Source organism: Exophiala spinifera (genome assembly GCF_000836115.1).
Source record: "Exophiala spinifera strain CBS 89968 unplaced genomic scaffold supercont1.2, whole genome shotgun sequence".
Taxonomy (NCBI): domain Eukaryota; kingdom Fungi; phylum Ascomycota; class Eurotiomycetes; order Chaetothyriales; family Herpotrichiellaceae; genus Exophiala; species Exophiala spinifera.
In genome coordinates, this window is record NW_015622514.1 from 148,108 (window position 1) to 172,294 (window position 24,187).

General features: G+C 52.2%; 10 protein-coding genes across 10 annotated transcripts; 7 read left to right on the plus strand and 3 right to left on the minus strand.

Moving 5' to 3' along the window:
• Positions 1-326: 326 nt before the first annotated feature.
• PV08_02319 (uncharacterized protein) lies at positions 327-1,392 on the plus strand (the record flags this gene model as incomplete). The annotated part of the gene is made up of 2 exons (XM_016376678.1): positions 327-949; positions 996-1,392. 2 exons carry the CDS (start codon positions 327-329, stop codon positions 1,390-1,392), a joined length of 1,020 nt encoding a protein of 339 aa, XP_016238248.1.
• A 451-nt stretch (positions 1,393-1,843) lies between these two features.
• PV08_02320 (uncharacterized protein) lies at positions 1,844-3,256 on the plus strand (the record flags this gene model as incomplete). The annotated part of the gene is made up of 1 exon (XM_016376679.1): positions 1,844-3,256. The coding sequence occupies one exon, from the start codon at positions 1,844-1,846 to the stop codon at positions 3,254-3,256; it is 1,413 nt and encodes a 470-aa protein (XP_016238249.1).
• A 479-nt stretch (positions 3,257-3,735) lies between these two features.
• PV08_02321 (acetate kinase) lies at positions 3,736-5,067 on the plus strand (the record flags this gene model as incomplete). The annotated part of the gene is made up of 2 exons (XM_016376680.1): positions 3,736-4,127; positions 4,194-5,067. 2 exons carry the CDS (start codon positions 3,736-3,738, stop codon positions 5,065-5,067), a joined length of 1,266 nt encoding a protein of 421 aa, XP_016238250.1.
• Positions 5,068-6,445: 1,378 nt separating this feature from the next.
• Positions 6,446-7,184, plus strand: PV08_02322 (uncharacterized protein; the record flags this gene model as incomplete). The annotated part of the gene is made up of 4 exons (XM_016376681.1): positions 6,446-6,465; positions 6,520-6,747; positions 6,828-6,960; positions 7,035-7,184. 4 exons carry the CDS (start codon positions 6,446-6,448, stop codon positions 7,182-7,184), a joined length of 531 nt encoding a protein of 176 aa, XP_016238251.1.
• A 707-nt stretch (positions 7,185-7,891) lies between these two features.
• Positions 7,892-10,735, plus strand: PV08_02323 (protein sey1; the record flags this gene model as incomplete). The annotated part of the gene is made up of 3 exons (XM_016376682.1): positions 7,892-8,085; positions 8,145-10,321; positions 10,434-10,735. The coding sequence occupies 3 exons, from the start codon at positions 7,892-7,894 to the stop codon at positions 10,733-10,735; spliced, it is 2,673 nt and encodes an 890-aa protein (XP_016238252.1).
• A 682-nt stretch (positions 10,736-11,417) lies between these two features.
• Positions 11,418-13,327, minus strand: PV08_02324 (uncharacterized protein; the record flags this gene model as incomplete). The annotated part of the gene is made up of 2 exons (XM_016376683.1): positions 11,418-13,052; positions 13,292-13,327. 2 exons carry the CDS (start codon positions 13,325-13,327, stop codon positions 11,418-11,420), a joined length of 1,671 nt encoding a protein of 556 aa, XP_016238253.1.
• Positions 13,328-14,325: 998 nt separating this feature from the next.
• Positions 14,326-16,137, minus strand: PV08_02325 (uncharacterized protein; the record flags this gene model as incomplete). The annotated part of the gene is made up of 1 exon (XM_016376684.1): positions 14,326-16,137. One exon carries the CDS (start codon positions 16,135-16,137, stop codon positions 14,326-14,328), a length of 1,812 nt encoding a protein of 603 aa, XP_016238254.1.
• Positions 16,138-17,402: 1,265 nt separating this feature from the next.
• On the plus strand, positions 17,403-19,055 carry PV08_02326 (uncharacterized protein; the record flags this gene model as incomplete). The annotated part of the gene is made up of 2 exons (XM_016376685.1): positions 17,403-17,462; positions 17,520-19,055. 2 exons carry the CDS (start codon positions 17,403-17,405, stop codon positions 19,053-19,055), a joined length of 1,596 nt encoding a protein of 531 aa, XP_016238255.1.
• A 1,089-nt stretch (positions 19,056-20,144) lies between these two features.
• PV08_02327 (uncharacterized protein) lies at positions 20,145-22,443 on the minus strand (the record flags this gene model as incomplete). The annotated part of the gene is made up of 2 exons (XM_016376686.1): positions 20,145-22,148; positions 22,195-22,443. 2 exons carry the CDS (start codon positions 22,441-22,443, stop codon positions 20,145-20,147), a joined length of 2,253 nt encoding a protein of 750 aa, XP_016238256.1.
• A 310-nt stretch (positions 22,444-22,753) lies between these two features.
• Positions 22,754-24,165, plus strand: PV08_02328 (uncharacterized protein; the record flags this gene model as incomplete). The annotated part of the gene is made up of 6 exons (XM_016376687.1): positions 22,754-23,033; positions 23,079-23,128; positions 23,169-23,300; positions 23,358-23,501; positions 23,547-23,618; positions 23,668-24,165. The coding sequence occupies 6 exons, from the start codon at positions 22,754-22,756 to the stop codon at positions 24,163-24,165; spliced, it is 1,176 nt and encodes a 391-aa protein (XP_016238257.1).
• Between the last annotated feature and the right edge of the window lie 22 nt (positions 24,166-24,187).

Consider the following 24,187-nt stretch of genomic DNA (forward strand, 5'->3'; position numbering starts at 1 on the left):
CGCATCATGGAGAGTGCATCAAGAGCAGACATAACAAGGAAGGAGGGGATATGTCCAACTTGCCAGGCCAGGAAAATCTGTGGCGCAATCAAGGCGCTTCGCAAGGCAACCTCAGCGCTTGAACAAATAATCGACCAAATCAGAACAAAAGTGCCTTGCACTAATGCACGCCCATATCGTGATGGCTGTGCATGGCCAGCAGACGTCATGGTCTCTCGCATTAGAGGACCTCGAAACACTTGCTATAAGTGCCCCATCGTGCCTTGTTCTCTACAGCGGAAGAAGAGGAATCGCGATGCTTGGAGACATCGTTCAGAAGAGCCAAGATGTGGAAAGCCAAGAGCATCGAGAAAAATCGCAAAGAATTGCTCGAAAAAGTATGGCGAGCCGACAATGCGGATGCAACTCATTGGATCCGACGGTCAGATCCCTATGTCCAACACTTCAACAACCTGCTCCTCCACAGCCGGACAGTTTCAGCTCTTGAAGAATCCAGGGCGCTCACCGAAGTCATTCGCTTGGTTGACTTGATCAGACAAGCAGCCGATCAGACATCTTCACTCCGGTATATCACTGAACAGATTGCGGCATCGAAACCAGCGTGGGTGAGCGACAGTCGGGATGAGGAGGCAATTGAGGCCGCACTGTGTTTGGCCGTGGGATTGTGGCTTTTCGTTACGCCGTGCATGACGAGTTTGGATGTACCGCTGAACCAGGCCATCAAAGAACGCCTTCGCCAGGAACTGCTACCGTGTTCTCCTTCAGCCTTCTCGCCGGCTTCAACGTTGCTTACTCCCGACTTCTCTGCGGACTCCTTGACCAGAGCGGGAGGGATTCGCCTGATGTGGACGAGCAATCTATCCGAACACCTGATGCTGAAGGGTGATGAGTATCTCTACATCTTTTGCCACGCACGAGTGCTCGCGCAATATCAGCGAACCGATGAGAGGTATGTAGTGAAGGAGACTCGTTGGCCGAGTTGACAGTTTCTCTAGAAGAATGTACCCCGATGGCTTCCTCGAAGAAGTCCTCAATACACTGTATCTCCTTTTCCCTACTGGCAAGGTCAAGCATGCCAGGAGGGTCCGCAAAATCGGCAAGAAACACAAGGTAGACATCGAGGCAATTCGCATCGATAAACAGATGGCCGGTATCTCAAGATATCAGTGCAGCAGCTATCTGTATTTTGGAGAGCGTTTGGCTGCAATCCAGGCCAAGTATGACGGAGCAAGACCTCGCCATCTTAAGCAATGGTGGTTTGATCGCCGCAATCGTAGGGAATGGGCCGCGTTATGGATTGCCGTCGGCGCCTTCATTCTTGCTGTGGTGTTTGGTGTCATCTCATCAGTCACAGGGATTATGCAGGTATATGCGTCGTTTTATTTCAGATGAGGCCCAGGTCCGCTCGACAAAGGCTCCAAGTCACGCATGGGCTGTTTGTATGTTGTGCTGGGTGGATAGGGACTTCTGTCATCTGCATATGGCTGTGAGTCCATAGGGGACGAATCTTCACCAATTCTTCCGGAAGTCGAAGCAAAAGCCATGAGTCACCGACGCCAAATGGAATCACCAGGCGGTTGGCCGGAGCAGCATCGTGTGGTCAGTGCATGCTTGGGGCGCACAGTAGTTCAGGCAGGGAATCCCGAAGCAAGGGAGGTCGATGAGATGGTTCGTGGGCGGCCTGAATGTCCTTACGGCCGTTTCGGCAGCTGAGCCAACTTCAGGTATTCCCGGCCAATCCTTGAGCACTTACCAAGCGGAGGCAGAAGCAGCGTCTAGGAGCATTACTTAGCATCCCCAACCTCGGCGCCAGGACAGCCGATACTTCTTCAGAGACGACAGAATGGTCGCATCAAGCGCAGCAATTGCGACGAAAGACTCGGCGGGGTCACCAGCCAAGTACAAGCGGAAACTGACAGAGGCCCGTCGCGAACAGAATCGTAGATCTCAACGGCTCTGGCGCGACAAGCAGAAACAACGACGTGAAGAAGAGATCACGACCAAAGTTCAAGAAGAGCTAGAGAGGCTTAAACCACGACTCAAGGCACCCTCTGCCCAAGCGGAAGGACGACCTTCATCGTCAGCAGCCGGCCATAATTCGATACTTTGCTCAGGAGTATCGCAGCCTTGCGAGGTACTCGACCATACACAACCATCATGGAATACTCACAGTCCTTTGTCGGACGAAGAGATACGTCTGCCAGATCCAGTATTACCGCTACCCACCGCTTTATACTACTTCCTACCGCCTGACCCCGAGGCAGTAGACATGCGATGTTTCTGGGGCTGTCCTGAAGGCACCGAGCACAACCTATATCAGCCTCCACAGCCGCCGTCTCGTCGCTCTGGAGTCTCAGCAGGAGAACCTCCTCCGACAATCTCTCCTTATTCCATTCCGACACTGCTGTCTTCATGGAGCGCTTCTCCGCCCGCACAGGTGTCACGCACAACTGCACGGTCATCCTTCTTCCCACCTGGCTCACATTTGCCGTCGCCCTATCTCAATCACCTGCAGCTGGTTGGGGAGTCCTGCTTCGCTGCCACCCTGTCCATCGCCACAGGGCTCGGTATCAGCAGGGCCTCGTACGTCAATGACCATCCGTCCCCATTCTCAAGCTCATCCACTGCAAACATCCACACGATCCCAGCCGACCTCCGTCCCACGGCGATCCAGATCATGCTCCCGCATCCCTGCTACTTGGATTGTATCCCGTTCCCACACTTCCGCAGTATGGCAGTATATCTCTCTAGTCTCAACCGCCTGGACCATTGCAGCTTGTTTTTGGACATCATGCACGACGGGATGGTCTGCTGGGGCCGACACGGAGCCAATGCCCGGTACGGGAGGAGCATGCGTGACAGTGTTCCTTGGAGCAAGCGAAGTTGGGAAGTCAAGCCATGGTTTCTCCGGAAATGGGCTTGGATCGCCAAAGCAGATGTACCTGCCATCGACAGCGGTGCTGCATTGCCGGGCGACGAGTTCGATTACAATGGCGACGACGAAGATGGCATGATCAGCGGCAGCCAGTGGTGGTGGTCACTGCATGGTGAGAAGGAAGACCAGTTCGACCTGGCAAGGAATGCTGAGAGTCCGGCGATGCAGCAACAGGAGCAGCATGAAGAACTGGGCAGCTATCTCAGCCGTATCATGACTTGCAATGTCGCAATCCGACAGACGAGCGAAAAGCATCTGCTGAGGAGATGGGATGGTGTGCACGATGACAGCTACTATATGGATCCATTCGGCAATGACTGATTAAGATCTGAGATGGGATGTAGTTCTCGCAAGAGATAAGCAGGGATGGCTATCTCATCATCATCAGCTCAGCGCATTAATAAGGCTGCGGTTGATGGTTGTCGGAAGTACATTGATGACAAGCCCTGTAGTTAACTAGTGTTCGGGCTCATGCTGTATCTTCCACATGCATGAGCCGTTGTCCTCAGCATAAGAGCCTGAAAAGATGCATTGCTAGGTTTGATGGTAACATAAGGTGAGGCATAATATAGTGTCCACGGTCCCCCAAAAGCCCTCAGTATCATCGCTGTGTATGCACCTGTGGTGTGACATCTTAAGTGACTTCAGCGGTGATTCCCACCCCCAACTTTATATATCTGCGTCCCTCGCGACGCCTACAAAATAGTTGCCGATGCCCCTCGATCCCATCAACGCCGCAAAGACAAAGCCCAGCCATTACCGCGACCCCCAAAATATCAGTGTCCCCCTCTTCCCCCGCCATGTCTTCATTCCTCATCCTCAGCATCAACGCAGGGAGCTCCAGTCTCAAGACAACCCTCTACCTCGAAGAAGGCGAGGATGGAGACAAGAAGCTGAGTAAACTAGCGAGTGCCCAGATCTCCGACATCAACAACCCCCCGGCTCATCTCAAGTATGTCCGGGGCTCCTTCAAAGAGACCAGCGAGCTCGGCCAGGTCGCCGACCACAAGTCCGCATTCAATCACGTCCTCAATGCCTTCCTAACAGACTCCGAAATCCCTCAGGCCTCGAACAAAGAAGACATTCATTATGCTTGTCACCGGGTGGTGCATGGCGGCTCGTTCGAAGAGGACCAGCTGATAACCGAAGAGACGTTTGACAAGATCGAGAAACTGTCGGATCTGGCCCCTCTGTACGTTACTTCTCCCCTTTTTAAGCATAGTCATGGCACCATATGTTGACCGATGTGTGCAAACAGACACAATGCCTCTGCAGTCAGCCTCATGATTGCCTGCCAGGAGCAGCTGCCCCAAGTCACCAATGTGGCCTGCTTCGACTCCGGGTTCCATCATACCATGCCCGACTATGTCAAGACGTACGCGATAGATCAGAAGATTGCGCAAGAGAAGGGCCTCCGTAAATACGGCTTCCACGGGCTTAGTTACAAATACATCACCCGCAGAGTGGCCGAGCATCTAAACAAGCCCACCTCGGAGACCAGTATCATAGCTCTTCACTTGGGCAGCGGAGCCTCTGCATGCGCCGTCAAGAATGGCCAGTCGATAGACACTACCATGGGTCTTACTCCGGTGTCAGGACTTCCCGGTGGTTCCCGCACAGGAGACATCGATCCCAGTTTGGTCTTCCACTATACCTCCGACGCAAGTGCGCTGAGCCCCAATAGCACCAAAGACCTGCACATTTCTACTGCAGAAGAAATCCTCAACAAACAGTCCGGCTGGAAGGCGTTGACGGGGACTACCGACTTCTCCAAGATCGCCGATCCTAACGCTCCTGATACTCACAAGCTCGCCTTCAACATCTTTGTCGACCGGGTCGTTGGCTATGTCGGCAACTATTTTGTCAAGCTAGATGGCCAGGTCGACGCCCTGGTGTTCTCAGGCGGTATCGGGGAGAAAAGCGCATACCTACGGGAAGTGGTGACGAAGAAGGTCTCCTGTCTCGGCTTCACCTTGGACCCGGAGAAAAACAACAAGGCTGCAGAGATTGGCGACATTGTCGACATTGGTAGCGGTGGCCGCTTCCACACATTAATGTGCGAAACGGACGAAGATATCGAAATGGCCTGGACCGCGGCATACCATCCCGAGCGCATCGGACGAGGAGAATGACCTTTACGGACCTGAATGCTGAGATGGTTGAACAACTTGATCGATTGCTACTGCTGGACAGCGGCCGCCTAGTGTCGCCATATATCACAACTGAGCATAGACAGTCGATAGGGTTAAACTTCGAAGGCAACGGCTGTAACTTCTAGATTCACCAACATCAATATTCGGACTAGGCCTCGGGAGCATCATCAAGCAACCTTCTCTCGCGTACAACCCTTGGCAATCATCGTTATGCGTCTCCGATAAAGAAATCATGTTTTAGGACACCTCTACCAATGCAATACGCAAGCCAATTTACGGCACGATGGCGACAATCGGGCAACGACGAGACGCAGGCGATAGCACTGGAGTGATAGACTTGGACAATGCTGAGCCGAAACGTTTGGGACTGGAGGAGACATTCTTCAGATTGTTGTCTGCTCAACCATACATCCCCATACCTACCACCACACCATTGAGGGACTACGAAGGAGATTGCTAAGGGTCAAACAGGGCAGTAGGCGCGATAACCGGGACATCATAGATATGAGGTGGCCGACGATAGAAGGTCAGAGCCTGGAAAGGATTGCCGGATGCACGAGAGGGCTGAAGCATGCTTTGCGATGACTTTGATCATGTTAAGGCGAAACGTCATTATCCCAACCCTTGACGCTTGGATCTTGGACTTTGACCAGTACAAAAAGTTTGAGATGAATGAGCAGGGCGTTCTGCAGTTGCGTAACGGCTTCTTCTTCAGTGCTCCCTACTCCTCACGACTATCACCAAGAAACGACAAGGACACCAAGCTGCGGGAGCGTCCAACGCTAGATACCTCAAAGTCAGCGCGGTTCTGACATCCGCTGGTTTGCCGCAGCAGTTTATCTATGCTGGAGAGGAAGAAGCGCAACGTCACAGTGCGGGAGGATCTATATTTCGATGATCAGCTTGCCATTCAAAAGGTGTTGCTGTTTACTACTTATAGAAGAGAAAAGGCGCGAGTGACGAGAAATATAAATGATAGAACAGATGTTTTGCAATGCATTCATTTTCCTGGACTGTTTAACCTGCTGTATACTTGACGACCTTTCCACCGCCAGGGCTGAATCCGACGGACTTTCCATATGTCGGCCCGTAGATACTTGTTCTGAAATGAGGTTGAATTGCTCATTGATGATTTAGCAGTCGGAGTATATGGACTCCTCGTATACAGGTAGTTGCGGGTAACTTAGAGCGGCGGCGGCTCGCGTCCCAATAAGGCGAGCTCAAAGGCATGTCGATTCTTGGCGTCGGAATGATCGAGCTCCGCCAGTGGCTGCGCTGGTCTGTCTTCCTCAGATGCTTTGAGGTGCATCAGTCCTTCTCCGTATAACCAAGTCGCTGCAGATTGAGCCTTGCAAACATGGCGGATCGTGAGGCAAGGTACGAGGGTTTCTCGTCCAGGATTGGAGGAAAGCTGAGCTGACCTTTTCCCAGGTTCAACACCGATGTCGTCGTCGACACGACGCCTATGCCCGACCATATTCCAAAGGTCAAAGAGATTGGAGCTACATCGGCGCCTTTACTGAGCGCAGCCTACTTTATCGGCGCGAGATGTCGACCATACAACGACGACTACATGCAGTGCAAGACCGAGTCCTACGGTAGAGGAGAGCTTGACTGCATGAAAGAGGGCAGAAAAGTGACGAGATGTGCAGCAAGCGTGTTAGTGTTCCCGATCAAGCCCCAGGCATATCGGATTACGACTGCCAATAGGCAGGAAACTGACAAGGGACTACTGACAGGATTGATGATATCAACAAGAACTGCCTGGAAGAGTTCCGAGCGCACTGGAATTGCCTGGAGAACTACAATCACCAATTATACCAGTGTCGAAGACCGGAGCGAGTACTGAACAGATGTGTTTTTCAAAAGATTGTATGGCCTATCCCGCTAACCGCGAGGCGTTGGTCCCACTCCAACAACAAAACATCGGACTAACAGAGTTGTAGGGTTTGGAGAAAACAATTCCCGACACGCCCAAGGGCCAGACACCGATTCACCTGAGGGACAAACAAACGTTCGCCGATAGCACGAGGGTAGTATACCCGTGGGAGAAGGATGTGGGCATCAGAAAAGACCAGGCAAACCAACCCTCATGAAGACGGACTGCCCGGAGCTTCGGCGCGTCCAACGTAATGCTAAGAGCATAACATGAGAACTTGTACATACATAACCAGGAAAGGCATGAACTAAATTTGGCTCCAAAGGGGCTACAGACTTGCTGTAGCGAACTTCGACCCTTTGTCGGCGTGGTTGAACGTATTACGAGTACTAAATGGAAGTTGTACTAATGCGCAAAGTTGACTTCAAGTACGCTGGTCCCCGGCATTCGCCAATACTGGCGAGTGGCAGAGGGGCAAGCAAGTGTTGTTCAACAAGGAACAATATACGGAGTAGCTGGTGCTAGGACTTGCACTGATGCTCAACACCGGCCAAAATGAACCTCCAGTCATTATCGAGCATTTCGTAATAACCAGGAGAGTCCTACAAGGGAAGGTTGGCCGGGAGCCTTAAAAGTCGTGTTAAGTCGTGTCGGTGTTAAAGCGGCGGCCAGTGACACCACGGCCCGGGCTCGTACATCGTCCCCATACAAAAAAGGCCAGATCAGATGCCTCGAAGCATCCAAAGCCGACACGAGGACTAATGCACTCGACTGGACAACGGTCGGTTCCCACTGGCTACACCGCACACCACTCACCACACGCCCCTGTTCATGACCGCACACATGATGTCTTTGATCATACTGATACACTGAGAGGCCTGCATTCCGATTAGCCTCGCTCGTCATCCCCTGCCCGTTGCCATCATGGCGAACTCGAGTCTCTCTCCTTCCCAGTCCACCATGTCTTCGACAGGCACTCCGAGGCCACTCCCAGCAAGCCGCGCATATACTGCACCCGACAAAATGACGGTTAATGGCCACTTTGCGTCCGCCGGTCAGAATGGGGAGGCCAACTTCGAGAACGGCGTGCAGGTCATCGATGAGGACAAAGAGTTCAAGTAGGTTTGTCCCTTCGAAGTATTGTTCGCGGGCGCGAATGCTGACGGGTCGACCGCAGTCCGGATCTATCCAAATACTTGAACTATACCAACGTATCTCACTCCGGGTTCAATTACCACTTGATCTCCGTGTTCGGGTCGCAGTCGACCGGAAAATCTACCCTTCTAAATGCGCTCTTCGGCACCGATTTCTCTGTCATGTCTGAGGCGGAGCGCAGGCAAACGACCAAAGGAATCTGGCTATCCAAGAATAAAAGCACGCAACCAAACATGGCGGAGAATATCCTGGTCATGGATGTCGAAGGTACAGATGGTCGAGAACGGGGTGAAGATCAAGATTTCGAGAGGAAGAGCTCCCTATTCGCGCTCGCAACAAGTGAGGTCTTGATGGTCAATGTGTGGGAACACCAAGTCGGTCTATACCAAGGCGCGAACATGGGCCTGTTGAAGACGGTTTTCGAGGTCAACCTACAGTTATTCTTGAAGGACAGGAAGTCGACCTCACGCAGCCTCCTATACTTTGTGATTCGAGATTTCCTCGGCACTACACCCCTCCAAAATCTCCGAAACACCCTGATGCAGGACATGGCCAGGATCTGGCAGAGTCTATCAAAACCACCAGGGCTGGAAAAGAGCAGCATTGATGACTATTTTGACTTCGCATTCACCGCCCTTCCACATAAACTATATCAACCGGAGCAATTCAAATCGGAGGTGGCCAAAATGGCGACCCGGTTTCGTGACGGCCACCGAGACTCCCGAAGGGACGCACTGCTGGGAGAGTTCGAGGGTGGGGTTTTCTTACCAGAGTACCATCGCCGCATCCCGGCTGATGGCTTTGCGCACTACGCAGAGGGCATCTGGGATCAGATTGTGAACAACAAGGACTTAGACCTACCTACACAGCAGGAACTGTTGGCTCAGTTTCGGTGTGATGAGATCATGCGCGAGGTCATGGTCCAGTTCGACGAAACGATTACTCCTCTCGAAATACAGCAGGCGGATTCGGCCAAGATCGGCGCAGCAGAGGTCATCCCCGGCCTGGGCGCTGCGATGCGTCAAGCTCGAGCTGAAGCCATCAAAAACTTCGAAACCGAAGCAAGTAGATATCACAAGGGGGTGTATCAACGCAAGCGGGCTGAGTTAGAAAGCAAGACGGATGCCAGACTGAAGGTGCTCTTGTCCGGTCAACTCAGTGCTGCGCACAAACAAGGAGTGCAGGAGTTCAGTGACGCTGTTAGTGGTGCCGTCAAAGCTGGGCAGAAGAAGGGCGCATCGTACGACTTTGCCGAGATTGTCAAGGAGGAGACCCAGGTTGCGCTGAAAAAATTCGAATCAATCGCTAAAGAAGCCGTCATCGAAGGTGCTTCTTGGTCTGACTACAAGCAAGCAATGGTGCTGTATCAGAAGGACCTGGACAAGGTTTCCGGACAGCTGCGACGGGACGAGATGCGCCGACTGGCCACACGTGTTGAGAGATGGGTCCGAAGCAGATTAAATGACAGCATTGGCCTGGAGTTCAACTCTTTGGGATCCGGCCGTAGTGGCTCCGGAGCCCCCGAGCATGGTGAGAAGCCTACGGAGAAGGGTATCTGGGACCGCATATGGACTCTGTTCACCGCCACAGTTCAAGAAGCCGAGAAACGCTTTGCCGACCGGGCAGCTTCCTTTGACGCTAGTGTAGAAGAAGTCGAAGTTGGCCGGTGGCGCCTGAGACGAAAGTCTTGGGCTGTTTTGCGCTCGAAGATTGACGAGGAAATGATGGAAGGTAATCTCTTGCTCAAGCTTCGCGAGAACTTTGAGGACAAATTCCGATACGACGAGGCTGGCGTGCCCAGAATATGGCGGCCCACAGACGACATCGAGGGCGTGTATACACGAGCCCGGGAGAGCACGCTGACGCTGATCCCGCTCCTGTCACGATTTCGACATTCTGAGTCTGGCGTACCGCCTCCTCTTGATCGCTGGATCGGTCCAACGCCCGCTGCTGCAACCGCGGCGGACGAGGAGGACCTTTCACCCATCGGAGGCGTGGACGAGGACGAGGGCAAGAGCCTGGAGGAAGAGACGACCATTCTCAACGAAGCCAAGAGGCAGGACCTGACGGTTCGGTTCAAGAAGGCTGCAGATGGAGTCTACGTCGAGGCCAAGCGTAGCGCGATTGGAGGCATGACGCAGGTTCCGTTGTACTTTTACGGTCTCTTACTCGCTCTCGGATGGAACGAGATTGTTGCCGGTAAGGAGTTCTGATCCTGCACTACCCCCCTTATCCCCCTTTTCCCCCAACCTGTACTTCATGATATCGTGGTATGGGCTGACATCTGTTCGTTGTGTCTGTCTGTGCACAGTGCTTAGGAACCCGGTCTACTTCATGTTCCTCATCGTCCTTGCCGCTGGTGCATACGTCACGTATACTCTGAACCTATGGGGTCCGATGTTCAACATGGCCAATGCCGCATCACAACAAGCCCTCGAAGAAGGCAAGCGAAGACTGCGAGAGTTTCTAGAGGAGAATCCGACGGCACGACAAGCCATGGCCATGTCAGGCAGGAACGACGAATACGAAATGACGACTCTGTCTAAAAGATCTCACAAAACCAAGACTGACGGGGCAGCTGACGATGATGACGATGGCGGTGACGAGATATAGATACCTACCTATAAAAGTCTATCTATCTGTCCAAGTCACGAAAAACGGCGTGACCTGACGATTGAGGTTGGTTCTTGACTTCAAGTATCATGTTGAAGTAGCGTATATAGTATAGCATGGCATGGCACGGCAATGCATCTTTGGTTGGGTACTCACTATTTACTGCCTCTGTGACAAAAGGACTGCCATCTTTGGAACCTTGACGAGAGCACCACTAAGTTAACTAGTCCCGTTGAGCATTTATATACAATGTGACCCGCCACCACTGTGTATGGGTAGGTGGATAGGCGGGTATGTTCGTATGTACCTGAGTCTCTAGGTATCCAAGTATCCAGGGATCTAGGGAATCTAAGTTAACAGACAAGCACAGCACAAAGGCAATCAAGCATGCACGCAAACACGCCAACGTTCGTTTTCTTTCCTACTCGACGTTCTGATGACTTGAGATTGAGAGTGACCGTTAAAAGACCTCGCCTTACCCTCACCTTACATGGGTGCGGATAGGTTAGGTAAACTCATTTGTCAAGACCCTTGGCTAAGGTCAGACCTAGATAGACAAGACCACACATTCTCTGTTCATCTATCCATCTATCCCATCTGAAGTACGCCGTACGAAGTACGTACGTATTTACACAGTCCATGTGGCCCCACGCAACCCGAGAGACATTCCGCGGTGTCGTTCCTACCTCAGAAAGCAAACGGTCGCACCATTGACCCAGCCCGTCAAGCGGTTAGCAATGTCGCTAGCGTAGCATCGAGTGCCGCTGGTTTCGCTGCCGAGATCCAGACTCGTCTGTAGACTGTTCAAGCCCGAGTTGTAGAGACGAGAAGCACGGTAAAAAGCCTGCGCGGGTTCACAGTCGGCCAACTGCTGAGCCTTGTTCAGAGCGTTGATCAAGGTCGGTCCGTCCACCTGTGCGGCTGTGCCGTCGACAATCATCTGATAAATACTGGCCTGCGGGCAAGGGGAGACGGGGACTCCGTTCATGTCGCAGCTTGCTTTGCCTTCGTAACTCTGCATGAGACCTGGGTTCGCGTTGCTGACCGCCGTCGTCGCCACCCTGACGCATCCGTTGGACTCTTGCATAACGACGGCCAGGATGAACCGAGGATCCACGTCCGTCTCGTTGGCGATGGTGATGATCGAGTCGAGGACTTGTGTCGTCTCATCAGGGGTATTGCCTGGAACGTTGTTGATGCAGTTCTGCCCGATGTAGGGCTTCACATTATGCAACAGTGCGTCATACGACAGCCATTGGGACATTGGTGGCCATCCGGCCTCGACTGAACCATCACCAGAGTAGAATGTGTATACGTCCGGAGCAGATACCCTTCCGTTTGCAAGGTCGATCTGCTTAGTGGCCAACGCTCCCTCTAGTTTGAGGAGGCCAGAACCGGGATCTGCGACGGCGGATGCGAGAGACAAGGGGGAATTGGTGGTCGTTGGTGTGGTTGCAGAATGAGACTGGATTCCTGGTGGAGGAGGTAGAGTGAGAACTTGACCTGGCGTGAGAGCAGACCAATTTAACCCGGGGTTGGCCGCAGAGAGCTGCTCAAAACTCAAACCTGCCTTCAAAGCAATAATGTTACCGGTATCCCCTGAAGAAACAGTGTATGATCCTGAAGTCGAGGGCGAAGGCAACTGGTCGGTCGAGGTAGGTGCCGCTGTATTGGTTACTGATGTCCAGTTCAAGAATATACCTCCCAGCGAGGTGAGACTGAGCGTAGCCGTAGTCATTTGAGGGATTTCCAGCGTTTCACCAACAGAAAGCTGAGTCCAGGTAGCGGTCGGATTGGCCACGGATATTGCTGCGAAAGGCTTGTTCACTTTGGACGCTATGACTTCGCCAGTGTCACCCTGTTGGACGGTATAAACCGTGCCTGTCGTCGCAGGTGGACTTCCTGGAGATGTTATGCTAGCGATATCTGGGTAGATCGTTCCCGTATTCGCAGGCGGACTGCCTGTAGATATATTGCTCGCGACAGTCGGGGTTGATGGCAACGGAATCCAGAGGACAAGACCAGGTTGAAGGAAATCCCAATTGTCAATGTGAGCTTCGTCATTTGTAGCTGTCAGATATGACAATGATATTCCAAAACGAGTAGAGATGCTGTAGGCGGTGTCACCAGCAACGACAGTGTACGGAGTGCCTCCACTGGCATTCTTGCTGTTGCCCGTATCATATCGACGAGCCAGAGTAAGAGTAGAGGTAATGAAAGTAGTCGGGACCGAGTCATAGCTAGCAGTCGCATATGCGCCAAAGATGATGAGGTTCAGTGCGAGAGCAAGGATGGTAACGAGACAGGATGGTCGCGCCTGTGAGATTGTCAGTCTGCAGTCCTCCGTGGGAAGAGGGGTGGCGGCGGCGCATTACCATCTCATACGACAATGCTGAATGCTGTAGATGATTCTATGATTCAAAAGAGCGTATGTTGAGAGGATGGTGGGTGATGTTGGTCCAGAGTTGATTGAGTGTCGCGAGAAAAACCTGGAATCCATGCAACACAGCGCGACGTGGATTTATGGTCGTCAACCAAGTGAATCAAACAGAACACGGTTTGTTCGTGCCTCATGTCATTCTGAGTGAGCATGCCGTTGACTCTGCTATCACTTGAATCTGATTCCAATACGAACGCTGCCGGTGGGTGATGGCACTGACGGCAGCCTCACTCACATCCAGCAGGCTTAGCAACAGTGTAGCAATTCAACAGACTCACAGAACTCTCACAAGAGCGAGGAGCACATAGCACAAGGAAATCAAGCAGTCCATCTGCTCTCATGGCACGGCCTTGAGATGCACGACACAGATCATATATCACTCACATCTGCGCAACCACAGTCTCCCTGGTAACGCAAGCTTTGGTGGCTTGATTGTTCAAGTCTTGAAATCCATTCTGGCGGCGAATCACTCCATCAACCCGTGCAGAGACGAAGAGGTACAGCGACGATTGAGTTTGGTCATTCGTTGGGGTGATAGAACAACACAGGGACCGATGTCTGTTTGAGGCTTATGTCAACATTCTCGACTAGCGGAAGACAGATCCATGTCCACGCCTGTGAGGTCTATCCCATTGCCACAGCTACGACACAAGGCCCGGAAAATAGATGGAAATTCATAGATGGACCCGTGTCATGTTGATCATCAAGAGAATTGCATTGAACGTATGTATGTACACGAATGAAGCAGATGAAGCGCCAAAGACAGTGAGTGTCGAGCCGAGAAAAGGCATCATCGGTTGGACACAAAGCAATCATGGCTACAAGTGTGATATGATGCATCGCTGAGACAGAAAGAAACAAAGCAAAACTGCTAGCTCACTTTTGACCAAATTGAATTCGGAGACACCTTGTTCCTTGTCAGTATTCACTCCCACACACCATTCCTGCTTCCAGCTTGTCTGCCGGCCTCTATGACACGTTGTCGTCCACCTTTGTCATCGATGATTACCTGAGTTTGATTGAGGTGAGATCGATCAAGGCATCGCTTCGAGCATCGGCATTGATACAGGGAGCCTCCTCCATCTTCACGTAATTCGGTTCGTCGTGTCTCGTTAATCGTAAAAATCCGCACGTGGTTCACTTAGAAGGTTCAAAACACATCCTCGGGCCACTCCCACTGCTCTCTCCTCACCCCTCTGAGTTGTATCGCAATCTGGTCTCGGATCTTTCTTTTTTCCACCGAACTAGGTTCAAGCACACGCCTCTTTGGACTCGGGGTCGGCGTCTTGTTCTCAATGGCTTCCTCGTCTTCCTCTAAAATAACCGAGACCGGTCGAGACAGTCCTGCAATGTTGATATTGGTCAGAGGTCGCCGTTCCATATTCCCCTGTTCATTACTCTTCTCACTCGGATTAGTGTTTGGAGAAGGCGTATTAGTATTGCTGGTCTTGTTCTTGGGCTGGTTCCTTATGTTACTGAGGTTCCGGAGTGCGACTCTATCTGGCACTGGCGGGACTGGTGGGAGTTTCTGTTTGCGCACAGAAGTGCTGGCAGACCGGGTCTTTGACGGGTCAATGTCATTGGTCAAATCATCTAGAGTCCTAGCGGCTGGAACTGGGGGAACGACGCCAGCTGAGTCGGGTTTAAGTCGCGTTTGCTGCTGTTTCAACATCGCCCGCAGTTGTTGATTTTCCTTCTCCAGTTCGCGGCGACTGGGTCGCTTATGGTGGTCGATGCCACTCGGGCCATCGGATAATTCGGAGTCCGTGGCGATCGCTGAGGACGACAAGCTAGGCTTGGGTCTGTGGACTCGGGGTGTTTTGGGAGGTAGTTCAGGCACAGGAAGTGGCCGTGGTGGTCTAGACAGTTCTGGTAGAGGAACCTGGTTACCAGTCGACTTGCGTCTCTTCGTGCCAAACTGTTGGGCATAGGCTTCTTCAGCTCTTCTCTTGCGCTCGTTGAGCGTATCCTTGTCAACTAGGGCCGGTGTGCTCGAGGTCGCTACTTGTGCCGCCAGATCACGGTCCGGATCGGCACCTCGACCTTTCTTCTTGTCGCCGTTATGTGAGAGATTCCACATTGATATGCTCTTGCGCAGGCCCTTTTTCTTCCTTTCACCCGGCAAAGGCGCGTCGGTCTTCCCGCCTTTCTCGTTGTGTTTGAAAGTAGGACCGATCTTGAACAGGCGCTGTTTCAGAGTGGAAGGAGTGACGGCTGGCGGCTTGAACTCGTCAACATCGATAGAAGAGCGCTGTGGAGATGCTTTTGGCGTGACCTCATCATCAGACAGATCAGACAGGCTGCTGATGGAGCCGTGTTTGTGCCAGGTAGACGAAACGCCAGCAGAGCGATGGCTCATGCTCCCTTCAGCAAATTTGGAGTTCCGCAACTGCTGTGAGTGATTGTCGTCGTCATTATGAGTATCACTACTAGCCCGCTCTGCGTCTGGTCCCCGGCTGGTCTTCGGTCTCTCATTCAAGTCTGCTGTATCGATCATAGGACCAAATTGTTGAAGTCCCCGAGTCTCTTTGCTCGGTTGCTTGACAGGAGTCTCTTGTTCTGGCGGCTGGAGGACGTAAATATCGTTGGATGGCTTCTTGCGTATCCTCAGCGGTGAAGGTCTCGCCCATGCCTCTCGTTCCTCTGCCACGAATGCAGGCTGCCCGTCTCTTGCAATATGCAGATCCGCGTCGGTGTAACCATAGAACGGAGTCTGACGTGCCGGGCTACGTGGGGGAGGCCCTGTAGATTCGACGTGCAGGTTCGAGAACTGTTGAAGTTCGGGCGAGCGAAGCGCCGACGGCGATGGCTTGGTGGTTGCGGACGACCTGCCATTCACGGTCCGAACGTGAGACTGGAACGCTTGTCGCGGTGACAGAGATTGAACTCGATTGACAGAAGCATTAGAAGCCTTCTGAGGCAGTGTTTGGGCTAGTAGATCGGCCAGCTGGGAATGATCCATGATGATTAGATGGTGTCGACCCTCTCCTCCGCGTACTAAACATTAAGACGAGGATCCTGTAAACAAAACACCCCTTGCCACAACATTAACATAGCGACTGGTTCGCCGTAGGGAAAAATACTCAGGAAGCAAGGAGAAAGAAAAGAAATGGTTTAAGCGCTGGATGGTGAAGTTGAGAGTGATTGTTTACAATTCTCGAGCGCTCGGACACAACACATGCGCACAGAGTCGAGCGTGGGGCAAGTGACGTTGGGAGGGACACGATAGTCTTTGGGGCGGATACGAGAACGAGGCCCAGGGATCGCTCCAGAGGGCTCTTGAATCTTAATAACATTTGCCTATCAGGCACCTTATATCTCCCGTAACTCGAGAGCCGTTACCTTGTACTCGTGTTGACAATCTTAGCAGGATGACCACATGCTTAAGCGGGATTGGAGACGCATGGCTCACTAGTCACTACTGCATGTCTTGCTGTAGATAAAAAGTGGTAGGGCGAAGGTGCCCTGGGGGTGGAGAGGGACTTTCGCTGGGCGGCTTATAGGTGTCCACTTGACTACAGGGGTCCCTAGTCAAGCCTATGCGAGGAGGCGCCTCACTAGTCTACTTAGGTAGAGGGACGATTGACATCGTAAGGCCCAGCTAGTGAGTCCAAGTAAGCCTGGGGCTAGTGAGGCTTTAGGTAGGGATATGTTGGTTTTAGGTGGTGCTCGGGCGGTTCTAACTAGGCATAGAGCCCCCAAGTGTGGCTGGTGCTGGTTAAGACGCCTATGAGGCACCTCAGGGACTGGTATGGTACCTTAGTCACTCCGGAAGCAGTTCTGAGATTCAGGTCGACCCTACACGCGAGTTGTGGCTCTGATGCATTCCACTCAATATTGAGCCTCTTCAGCTGTCCTCCAAGACCACAAGTCAATGTCTGTGATCTATCTCCAGTACTTACGTACCTCAAGTGGCTCCCTTAGGAACAATACTTAGGTAGATGATCTACTCCTTACTAACCATTTCTGCGCCTTTGTCCCAATTCATTTACCTGTCAGGCCCGCAACTATCACATCAACCGTTTCATCACGGAGCATCAATAAATATTTTACTCATAACGTCGCTGTAATGGGTACGCTGGTCATATTCATACTCAGACAGCGATGACATGCCGCTGATTTCTCAGCTGATCCCGCCTCGCCCTGCGCCGACGCCATTGACCGATACCTCACATCCCTCTTGGGACCCGCTGCGACTCCTTCTAGTGGAAATGCCGGTTGCTAGAAATGGTCGGCGTTCCTGGAAAAAGCAAAGGCTGTAGCACTTGTCGCCGCCGGAAGAAGGGTGTATGTGAGCCTCCTCCGTTCTCTCGCGTCTCGTCACTCATATCATATCCTCCGTAGTGCGATCAAAAGCGTCCCATCTGCGGTCAATGTGCCTCAAGCGGCAATGTTTGCGGTGGCTACAAACGCGACAGGACCTTCATCCTCCACCCGGCCAGCAAAGCTGTCGAAAAGGCAATCTTTCTCCCTTACACAAGAACCATAGTCGCTCCACTTCCTGGGTCTTTGAATCAGACCGCCGTACAAGCGCAATGTCGAAGTCTGTTCTGGGATCTATACATGCCCCAAGGCGACTGTGCCTGTCGCGACGCCTTCCTGATACGCTGTGGCCATCCCATGAACTGGGCAGAACTTATACAAGACGTTCCCCGGCAGGACAATGCTCTGGAAGAGGCGTTTTCCGCCTTGACAATATCAAGAGTTGGACAAGCCAACAAGGATGTTCGCCTGGTCCGCGAGAGCAGCAGAATCTACGGCAGGGCGCTGAAAGAATTGCAGGAGGCTCTGTTTGACCCAAAGCGCATGTACTCTGATCATACCCTCATGGCTTGCATGTTGCTCGGCTTGTACGAGGTCTTTGAAGGCCCGGCATTTCGATCCCGGAGTTGGTTGACACATGCTGCGGGAGCGGCACGCTTGGTGCAACTCAGAGGTCCCGAGAGGCATCAACATTGGGAAGCCCACCACCCATTTCTGGCCTCTCGAATTCCCACCGTATACGCATCGATCCTGCAGAGAAAGTCAACCTACCTGGCGACCGAAGAGTGGCTTACCATCCCGTGGGTAAAGATGGGACATAGGACTTATTTCGATCGCTTGACAGATACCACCACTTTGATTCCTGGGTTTCTTGAAAAATTGGACATTCTTCGAGAGAGCGACTCGGATATAGGCCAGGATCTCATCCAGCTTCTGGATGACTGTAAAACTGTCCAGGTGACACTGGATAAGTGGAGAGATGGGACAAAGAAAGGAGCGACCCCGCGTGTTCAGAGGCATGACCCGAACGACACAGACGGCTATCCTTTCGAGACAGACCTTTGGTTCGAGAATCATCTTTTTGTGCATGCTCGCGTTGTCTACTATGCATGCTCACTAACGCTTGCTGAGCTCGGCGATGATATCATGCAGGCTCTCGAACTACGAGAACACAAACTGCCCGAATCCATGAACCCAACGTTGCTGAAGGATATCCTCAATGCAGAGCGCTATGCTTCTAACATATGTCGGACTGTCCCATATTGTCTCCAGCCGGACATGGGAGCCTGGGGGGCAAATATCATCAATTTTCCTGCAAATCTCGCCTATTTTTATTATCAAAGGATCCGGCGAAGTGATGCAACTAGATGGCTTGAAAATGCCTTTGAACGTGTCAAACAGAGGGGTGTTCATGCGGAACATGTGTTCAATGAGCTCCTTTTCCGACTGAGGGAGAAGGAGGAGCCTAACTTTCACCTCAAAAGAGAGTCGAGCACAGAGACAACCGAATCCGGAGGAACACCAGGGTCGGTCCCAAGCTTGTCGACTACAGCAACAACCTTCATTTACGAAGATCCATCCAAAGCGTATTACAATGCCAGCAATGATCCAGATTGAACCCTCGGCGAACATGGCTGCCCTTGCACCGTTCATCCATACAGTCATATGTGCACCGTGTCGCCTTGCTGGGTTCGCGTAAATGCTAATAAAGGTATAAGCGGAGGTTCGATATCACGAACTATTTTCGACACCAGAAGCCTAGAGGGTCTATATGATTGAGTACGAGCAGAATGTTCCACACAGAACTATCTAGTGTGAACACCCCTAGACTTGCGCAGCTAGGAGCACAAACTATACATCCCTGGCACTACCGGACGTTGACCCATGATCCGATTGCGATTAACGTTCTCTGCACAGGGCCTGCCTGTCGGCGGTCTCCACCAGACTCCCAACGACGCTGGGCCGCAATGGATCATGAGGTCAAATCACAGCGACAACAATCGTTGATTAGCGGGAAGGTTGTTGATTGGTACAACTCGCAGCGCTACAAGCACACACTGACAATGGCCTTAACACCACCGCACGAATACATGAGACAAAGGATACGATCAAGAGATGTGTCGGCGACACCGATCCTCGTTCTGATCGGCAGTGGAGGCGGAATGACTGCGAATGTTCAACAAGAAGACGGTAGCCTGCGTTCTGAGCGCTCTACTTGGACTATGTTCACGGTTGAAGATTTTACATACATGTAGATCAGGTATATAGCTATGTACAGGGAGAATACTGCAGACGAGAATTCATCTACTGCAGATTGTGTGAACCAAAAAGGAAATGCACCTCGGTGTGTGATCGTGATCTAATAAATCTGGATCTGAGTCTACCAGCTGTAGGAATTACCTACCTAGACTACTAAAAGTTACCGACAGGATATCACACGCGCACCGGTACTCCGTACAGGTAGGTAGCCGTAGGTACTTAGGATCATCTTGTTTTCTTCAGTTGCAGTGATTCTTTTTGCAATCTGCGATCAATCAATCAATCAATCATAATTAATCAGACCTCCGTCCGATTTTGTTTTTTCGCCCTAGATACCTAGGGTAAAGCGTCAAAGAAGAGCATTAAAGTACCCCCAGAACCATCATCTCCCCTTCTCGTCTTCTTCTTTAAGGTGTACCGTTGTCTGGCCATGACCATCTTAGTTCATTAGAGTAAGGAATCATCCCCCCATCTAGCCTTATACATCCCCAGTGCCTTTACAGGGAAATAGAACTTGTAATTGGGATAGGTGATCATGCAGCTGCAGTTGAACACACCCTCGATACTCTCCTGCAGCCACTCGCCGTTGCTCTGCTGGCGGCCCACGACCACGCGGAGAGCCTGCCGGATGGGCTCCTTGTCAGGGTACCCGGCGTACATCAGCGCGATCACGGCCCAGCACGTCTGCACGACCTGCGACTTGTCGGGATGGTCGACCCACACCTTGAGCTCGGATGCACGGTAGCTCTCGCCCCAGGCGCCGTCGGCCATGCGGTGCGAAAGGAGGAACTCGCACGCCTTCTTGACGCGCGCGGAATTGCTGTAGAGCTCGCCGACGGAGCTCAGGGACTCTAACGCGAACATGGCTGCGTACGTAAAGCAGATGCCCCAGCTGCCGTACCAGGAGCCGTCGTCACGCTGGGCCCGGCGGATGTATTGGCACGCTGTCTCCTTGATGCGGCGAATCTCCTCGGTTCGATATTCGGGATAGTACTTCTGAAACAGCGACAGCACCGTTACCACGGCGGTTGTGCACTCGGGGTAATCGTACTCGACCATGATGCGACCAAAGACTTCCGCGGCGTTGAGCAGTTCCATGTATTCGCTGCCGCGTTGGATCTCGTAGCTCGCGAAGCCGCCGGTGTGTTTATTCTGCATGGTCAGTAGCACATCAACGGCGTCCTTGATCCGTCTGTCATCCAGGAGTGGCTTGTAACCATGTGCGTTCTGCAAGAGTAGAACAACACGCAGGGCTTCGCTCGTACAGTCTGATACGGTGTAGCCCTGGAGTTTGGTCGAGAAAGGCCACGCGCCTTTTCGTGATTGACGGTAGCAGATCTCCCGATCCTTTACCTCATCACGGATTTGCTCTGATTCGAGGTACGAGAGGGCTTTAGTCAACATGGGTTTCCATTTGGGCGATTGGGCAAGCCCAGCTTCAACGCATGCCTGGATGGTAAAGGATGTGTCCCACACTTGAACGCCGTTGGTGCCATTTGCAAGCATGCCCTCCTTGTTGACCCAAAGATACTCCTCAAGACGGTAAAGGTGCCGTTTGAACGAGTAGCTCTCGGGGCCCTCGTAGATGAAACATACAAGTGTATTCATCGGAGCATTGACGGGTGCAAGGTCGGCATAATCAGTGTTGTGGTCTTCGTACTGGACCAGCCTCCATACCCAGGATTCAGCCTTGTCAATGAGACTCTTTGTGCGAAGTAAGGGTATCCATATCCATACAAGAATTGACATCAGGAGCTTGAGTAGCCAAGACTTGGGGTGATAGTTATCTTCTGGGGCAATGGAGTTTCGGTGCGAGCCAAAGTCGATAGTCTCGTACGGTTGAGTAAAGACTTCTTGACGTAGAGAGCGAATGAGATCGTTTTCAGGCATGGTGTATCGCTTTGACCAGATGTAGCTCATGGGCAGGAACACTTGACGCATGTGAATCCACCATCTCCACGGCGCGAACGGCACCCAGTCAGGCAAAAGCCAGAGCTCTGGGGGAACTGGGTTGACAATGCTCCATTGCGTTATGCCCAGGACGCTCAGCCAGAACTTGGCCCAGTGAGGACCGTTTACGGCGCCGCCAAGTTGGTGAAGTTTGCCTCTTGCCTTTATCAGGCGAGGGTCTTCCTCGCTGGCACCAAGAATCCGTAGGAGTGTGTAATTCATGGCTGTCCCGAATACAGAGCTGTGTCCTTCGACATGTAGCCCCCATCCACCGTCTTTGTTTTGTCTCGCAAACAGGTAGTTCCTGATTTCAACCTCGTATTCTGCCGGTATGGGAGTGCCCGTCACGTACCAGCAAATGACAATTCCGGGGAGAAGGAAGAGAGGTCCACCATATTCGCAAGCCCAGTGGCCAGGGGGGAGTTGGAGTTTCGAGTAGAAGGTAAGGCAGTTGTCTATGGATTCGGATGGCTTCGAAGCAGGAGGGAGGTCAGGAAGATTCTGTATCGATCAGTAGCCGTTCTTGTAACATTGGTGGCATCCATACTGTTGGAAGGCCTAGGTAGTACTTGTCGGCGACTGTCTGAGGCCATTCTTGGACGTCCTTTTCGGATTTTAGATAGTGCCAGGTATGACGGCCACCTTCTGCGCGTAATCTCCAACGTGATCGATCGAGGGTCTCGCCGCCAGTGTGCTGGGAGTGCTCTTTCGGTGTGCCATTAGCGTGACCATTTGCCGCACGAATGCTGCCATTCGTGGGTATGGGCTTCTGGGCAGATCGAAGGGTGCGCGCCATATTGCAATTCTACTATCGATGTTGAATCATGTTGCCGCAGAGGATCGGATTCGTTGCGCCTCCAAAGGAGTTCTGTGGACAAGAGTAACAGGAGTCAAGTCTTTGATGGCGCAGGACAGGGATCGGGAGAATCCAGAAAATGATGCCACTCGGAGCATGTGGATAAGCGAGTCTCTTAGTCCAGGCACAACTTGACACTTTCCGGGGTCAAGCTAGTGATGCTGGTCCTTGATTTGCCCGAGATCCAACACTCGTATTCGTACAGTACGATCAACTTCAGCATCGAATCGCTCAGCGTATCGGATTGAAGATGCGCGTGGCCGAAGATGATGCCATGCCGGTTCATTCTCTGAGACCCATTACTGCTGCTAACCAAAGAGTTATTGACAACATCGAAAACATCCTAAGCGATATTATCACTGCCATTGAGGTGTCTTCCGACAGCAGTCCTGTCATTACACTCAGACGGATCTCCGCCATCGTGCCTTACTTTGATGAAGCAGATCCGGCGTGCATGAGGTGGCACGTGGAAGACCGCGAAGTACGATATCATTTTCCCGGAAAGACAAAAGAGGAAGCATGGAGGTTCGGTGAGTGGCAGTAGAAATGGCGGCGGGATCAACTGATTCAGTCAGCCTGTGTTGGGCGGATCTTGACAGAGATATACGGAGCGATCAAGAACGGGGTCAAAGTAACCAAGAGGCGCGTTTCCCTTCAACTCAGAGATGACTATTGCCAATGTGAGCAGGGATATCTACTACCACGATCCGGACCTCTTCAAGCAACAAGAGACCGTGGATCGGTACATCGACGATATTGCTCACACATTCCAGGTGACGAGGAGTGACTTGAACGTGGTACACAAAGAACACACGAGGCTCAACAAGGTGGCATATGAACTAAGGTTGTCGCAGGCAAGCAGCCCGAAGGGCCTCATGATCGGGCTTGTCACAGCCAACGACAAGAGTCACACTACCCTGGTTCCAGACGACCTCGCTACCGAGCACGGATGTGCAGATATCTCACACCTGGAATGGATCTTGGTCGTCGAGAAAGAAGTATAAAAACAAATGAATCAGTAGACAGAGATTGACGCTTTTCAGGCTACATTCAAAAGCCTGGCTGAGAGGGAATACCATCAGAGTCCAATTGTTGGCCCGGGATTGCTGGTCACAGTATTGATAGCCGCCGCCAAACTCGCTCCATCGCTGACTGAAGCATCAGGCTAAGGGTTACCCCGACCTTTCCACTCGGCGATTTCTACGCATCATTCTTGACCGCAGCAAAGGAGCTGTTCCGATATTTGGCCTTTTCGACTGGGATCCAGACGGCATCCAAATCATGAAATGCTACCGGTACGGGTCGAGGGCGACGGCCCAGGAGTACCATTGCAATCTTCCGGAGATGGAGTGGATTGGCGTGAAGGCGGAGGATGTGGTCGACTTGGGTGACATCGACGACACGTCAATGATCTTATCAATGCGAGACCGGGCCCTGGCTCTTTCGATGTTGACGAACAGGGAGTGGAGAGACAGGTCTGGAACTGTGTTGCCAGGCTTGGACAGGGGCTTGGATGAGCTTCGTCGCATGCTTATGCTTAATCGAAAAGCGGAGATTCAGGTTCTTGACGAGGGGAGTCGCGGAACGGAACATTGGCTGACAGCGCATCTCATTGAACAATTGCTGGCTCACAATGGTGGTGATGACATGTTGTTGGTCTGATGGATACGACGCAGACATGTTC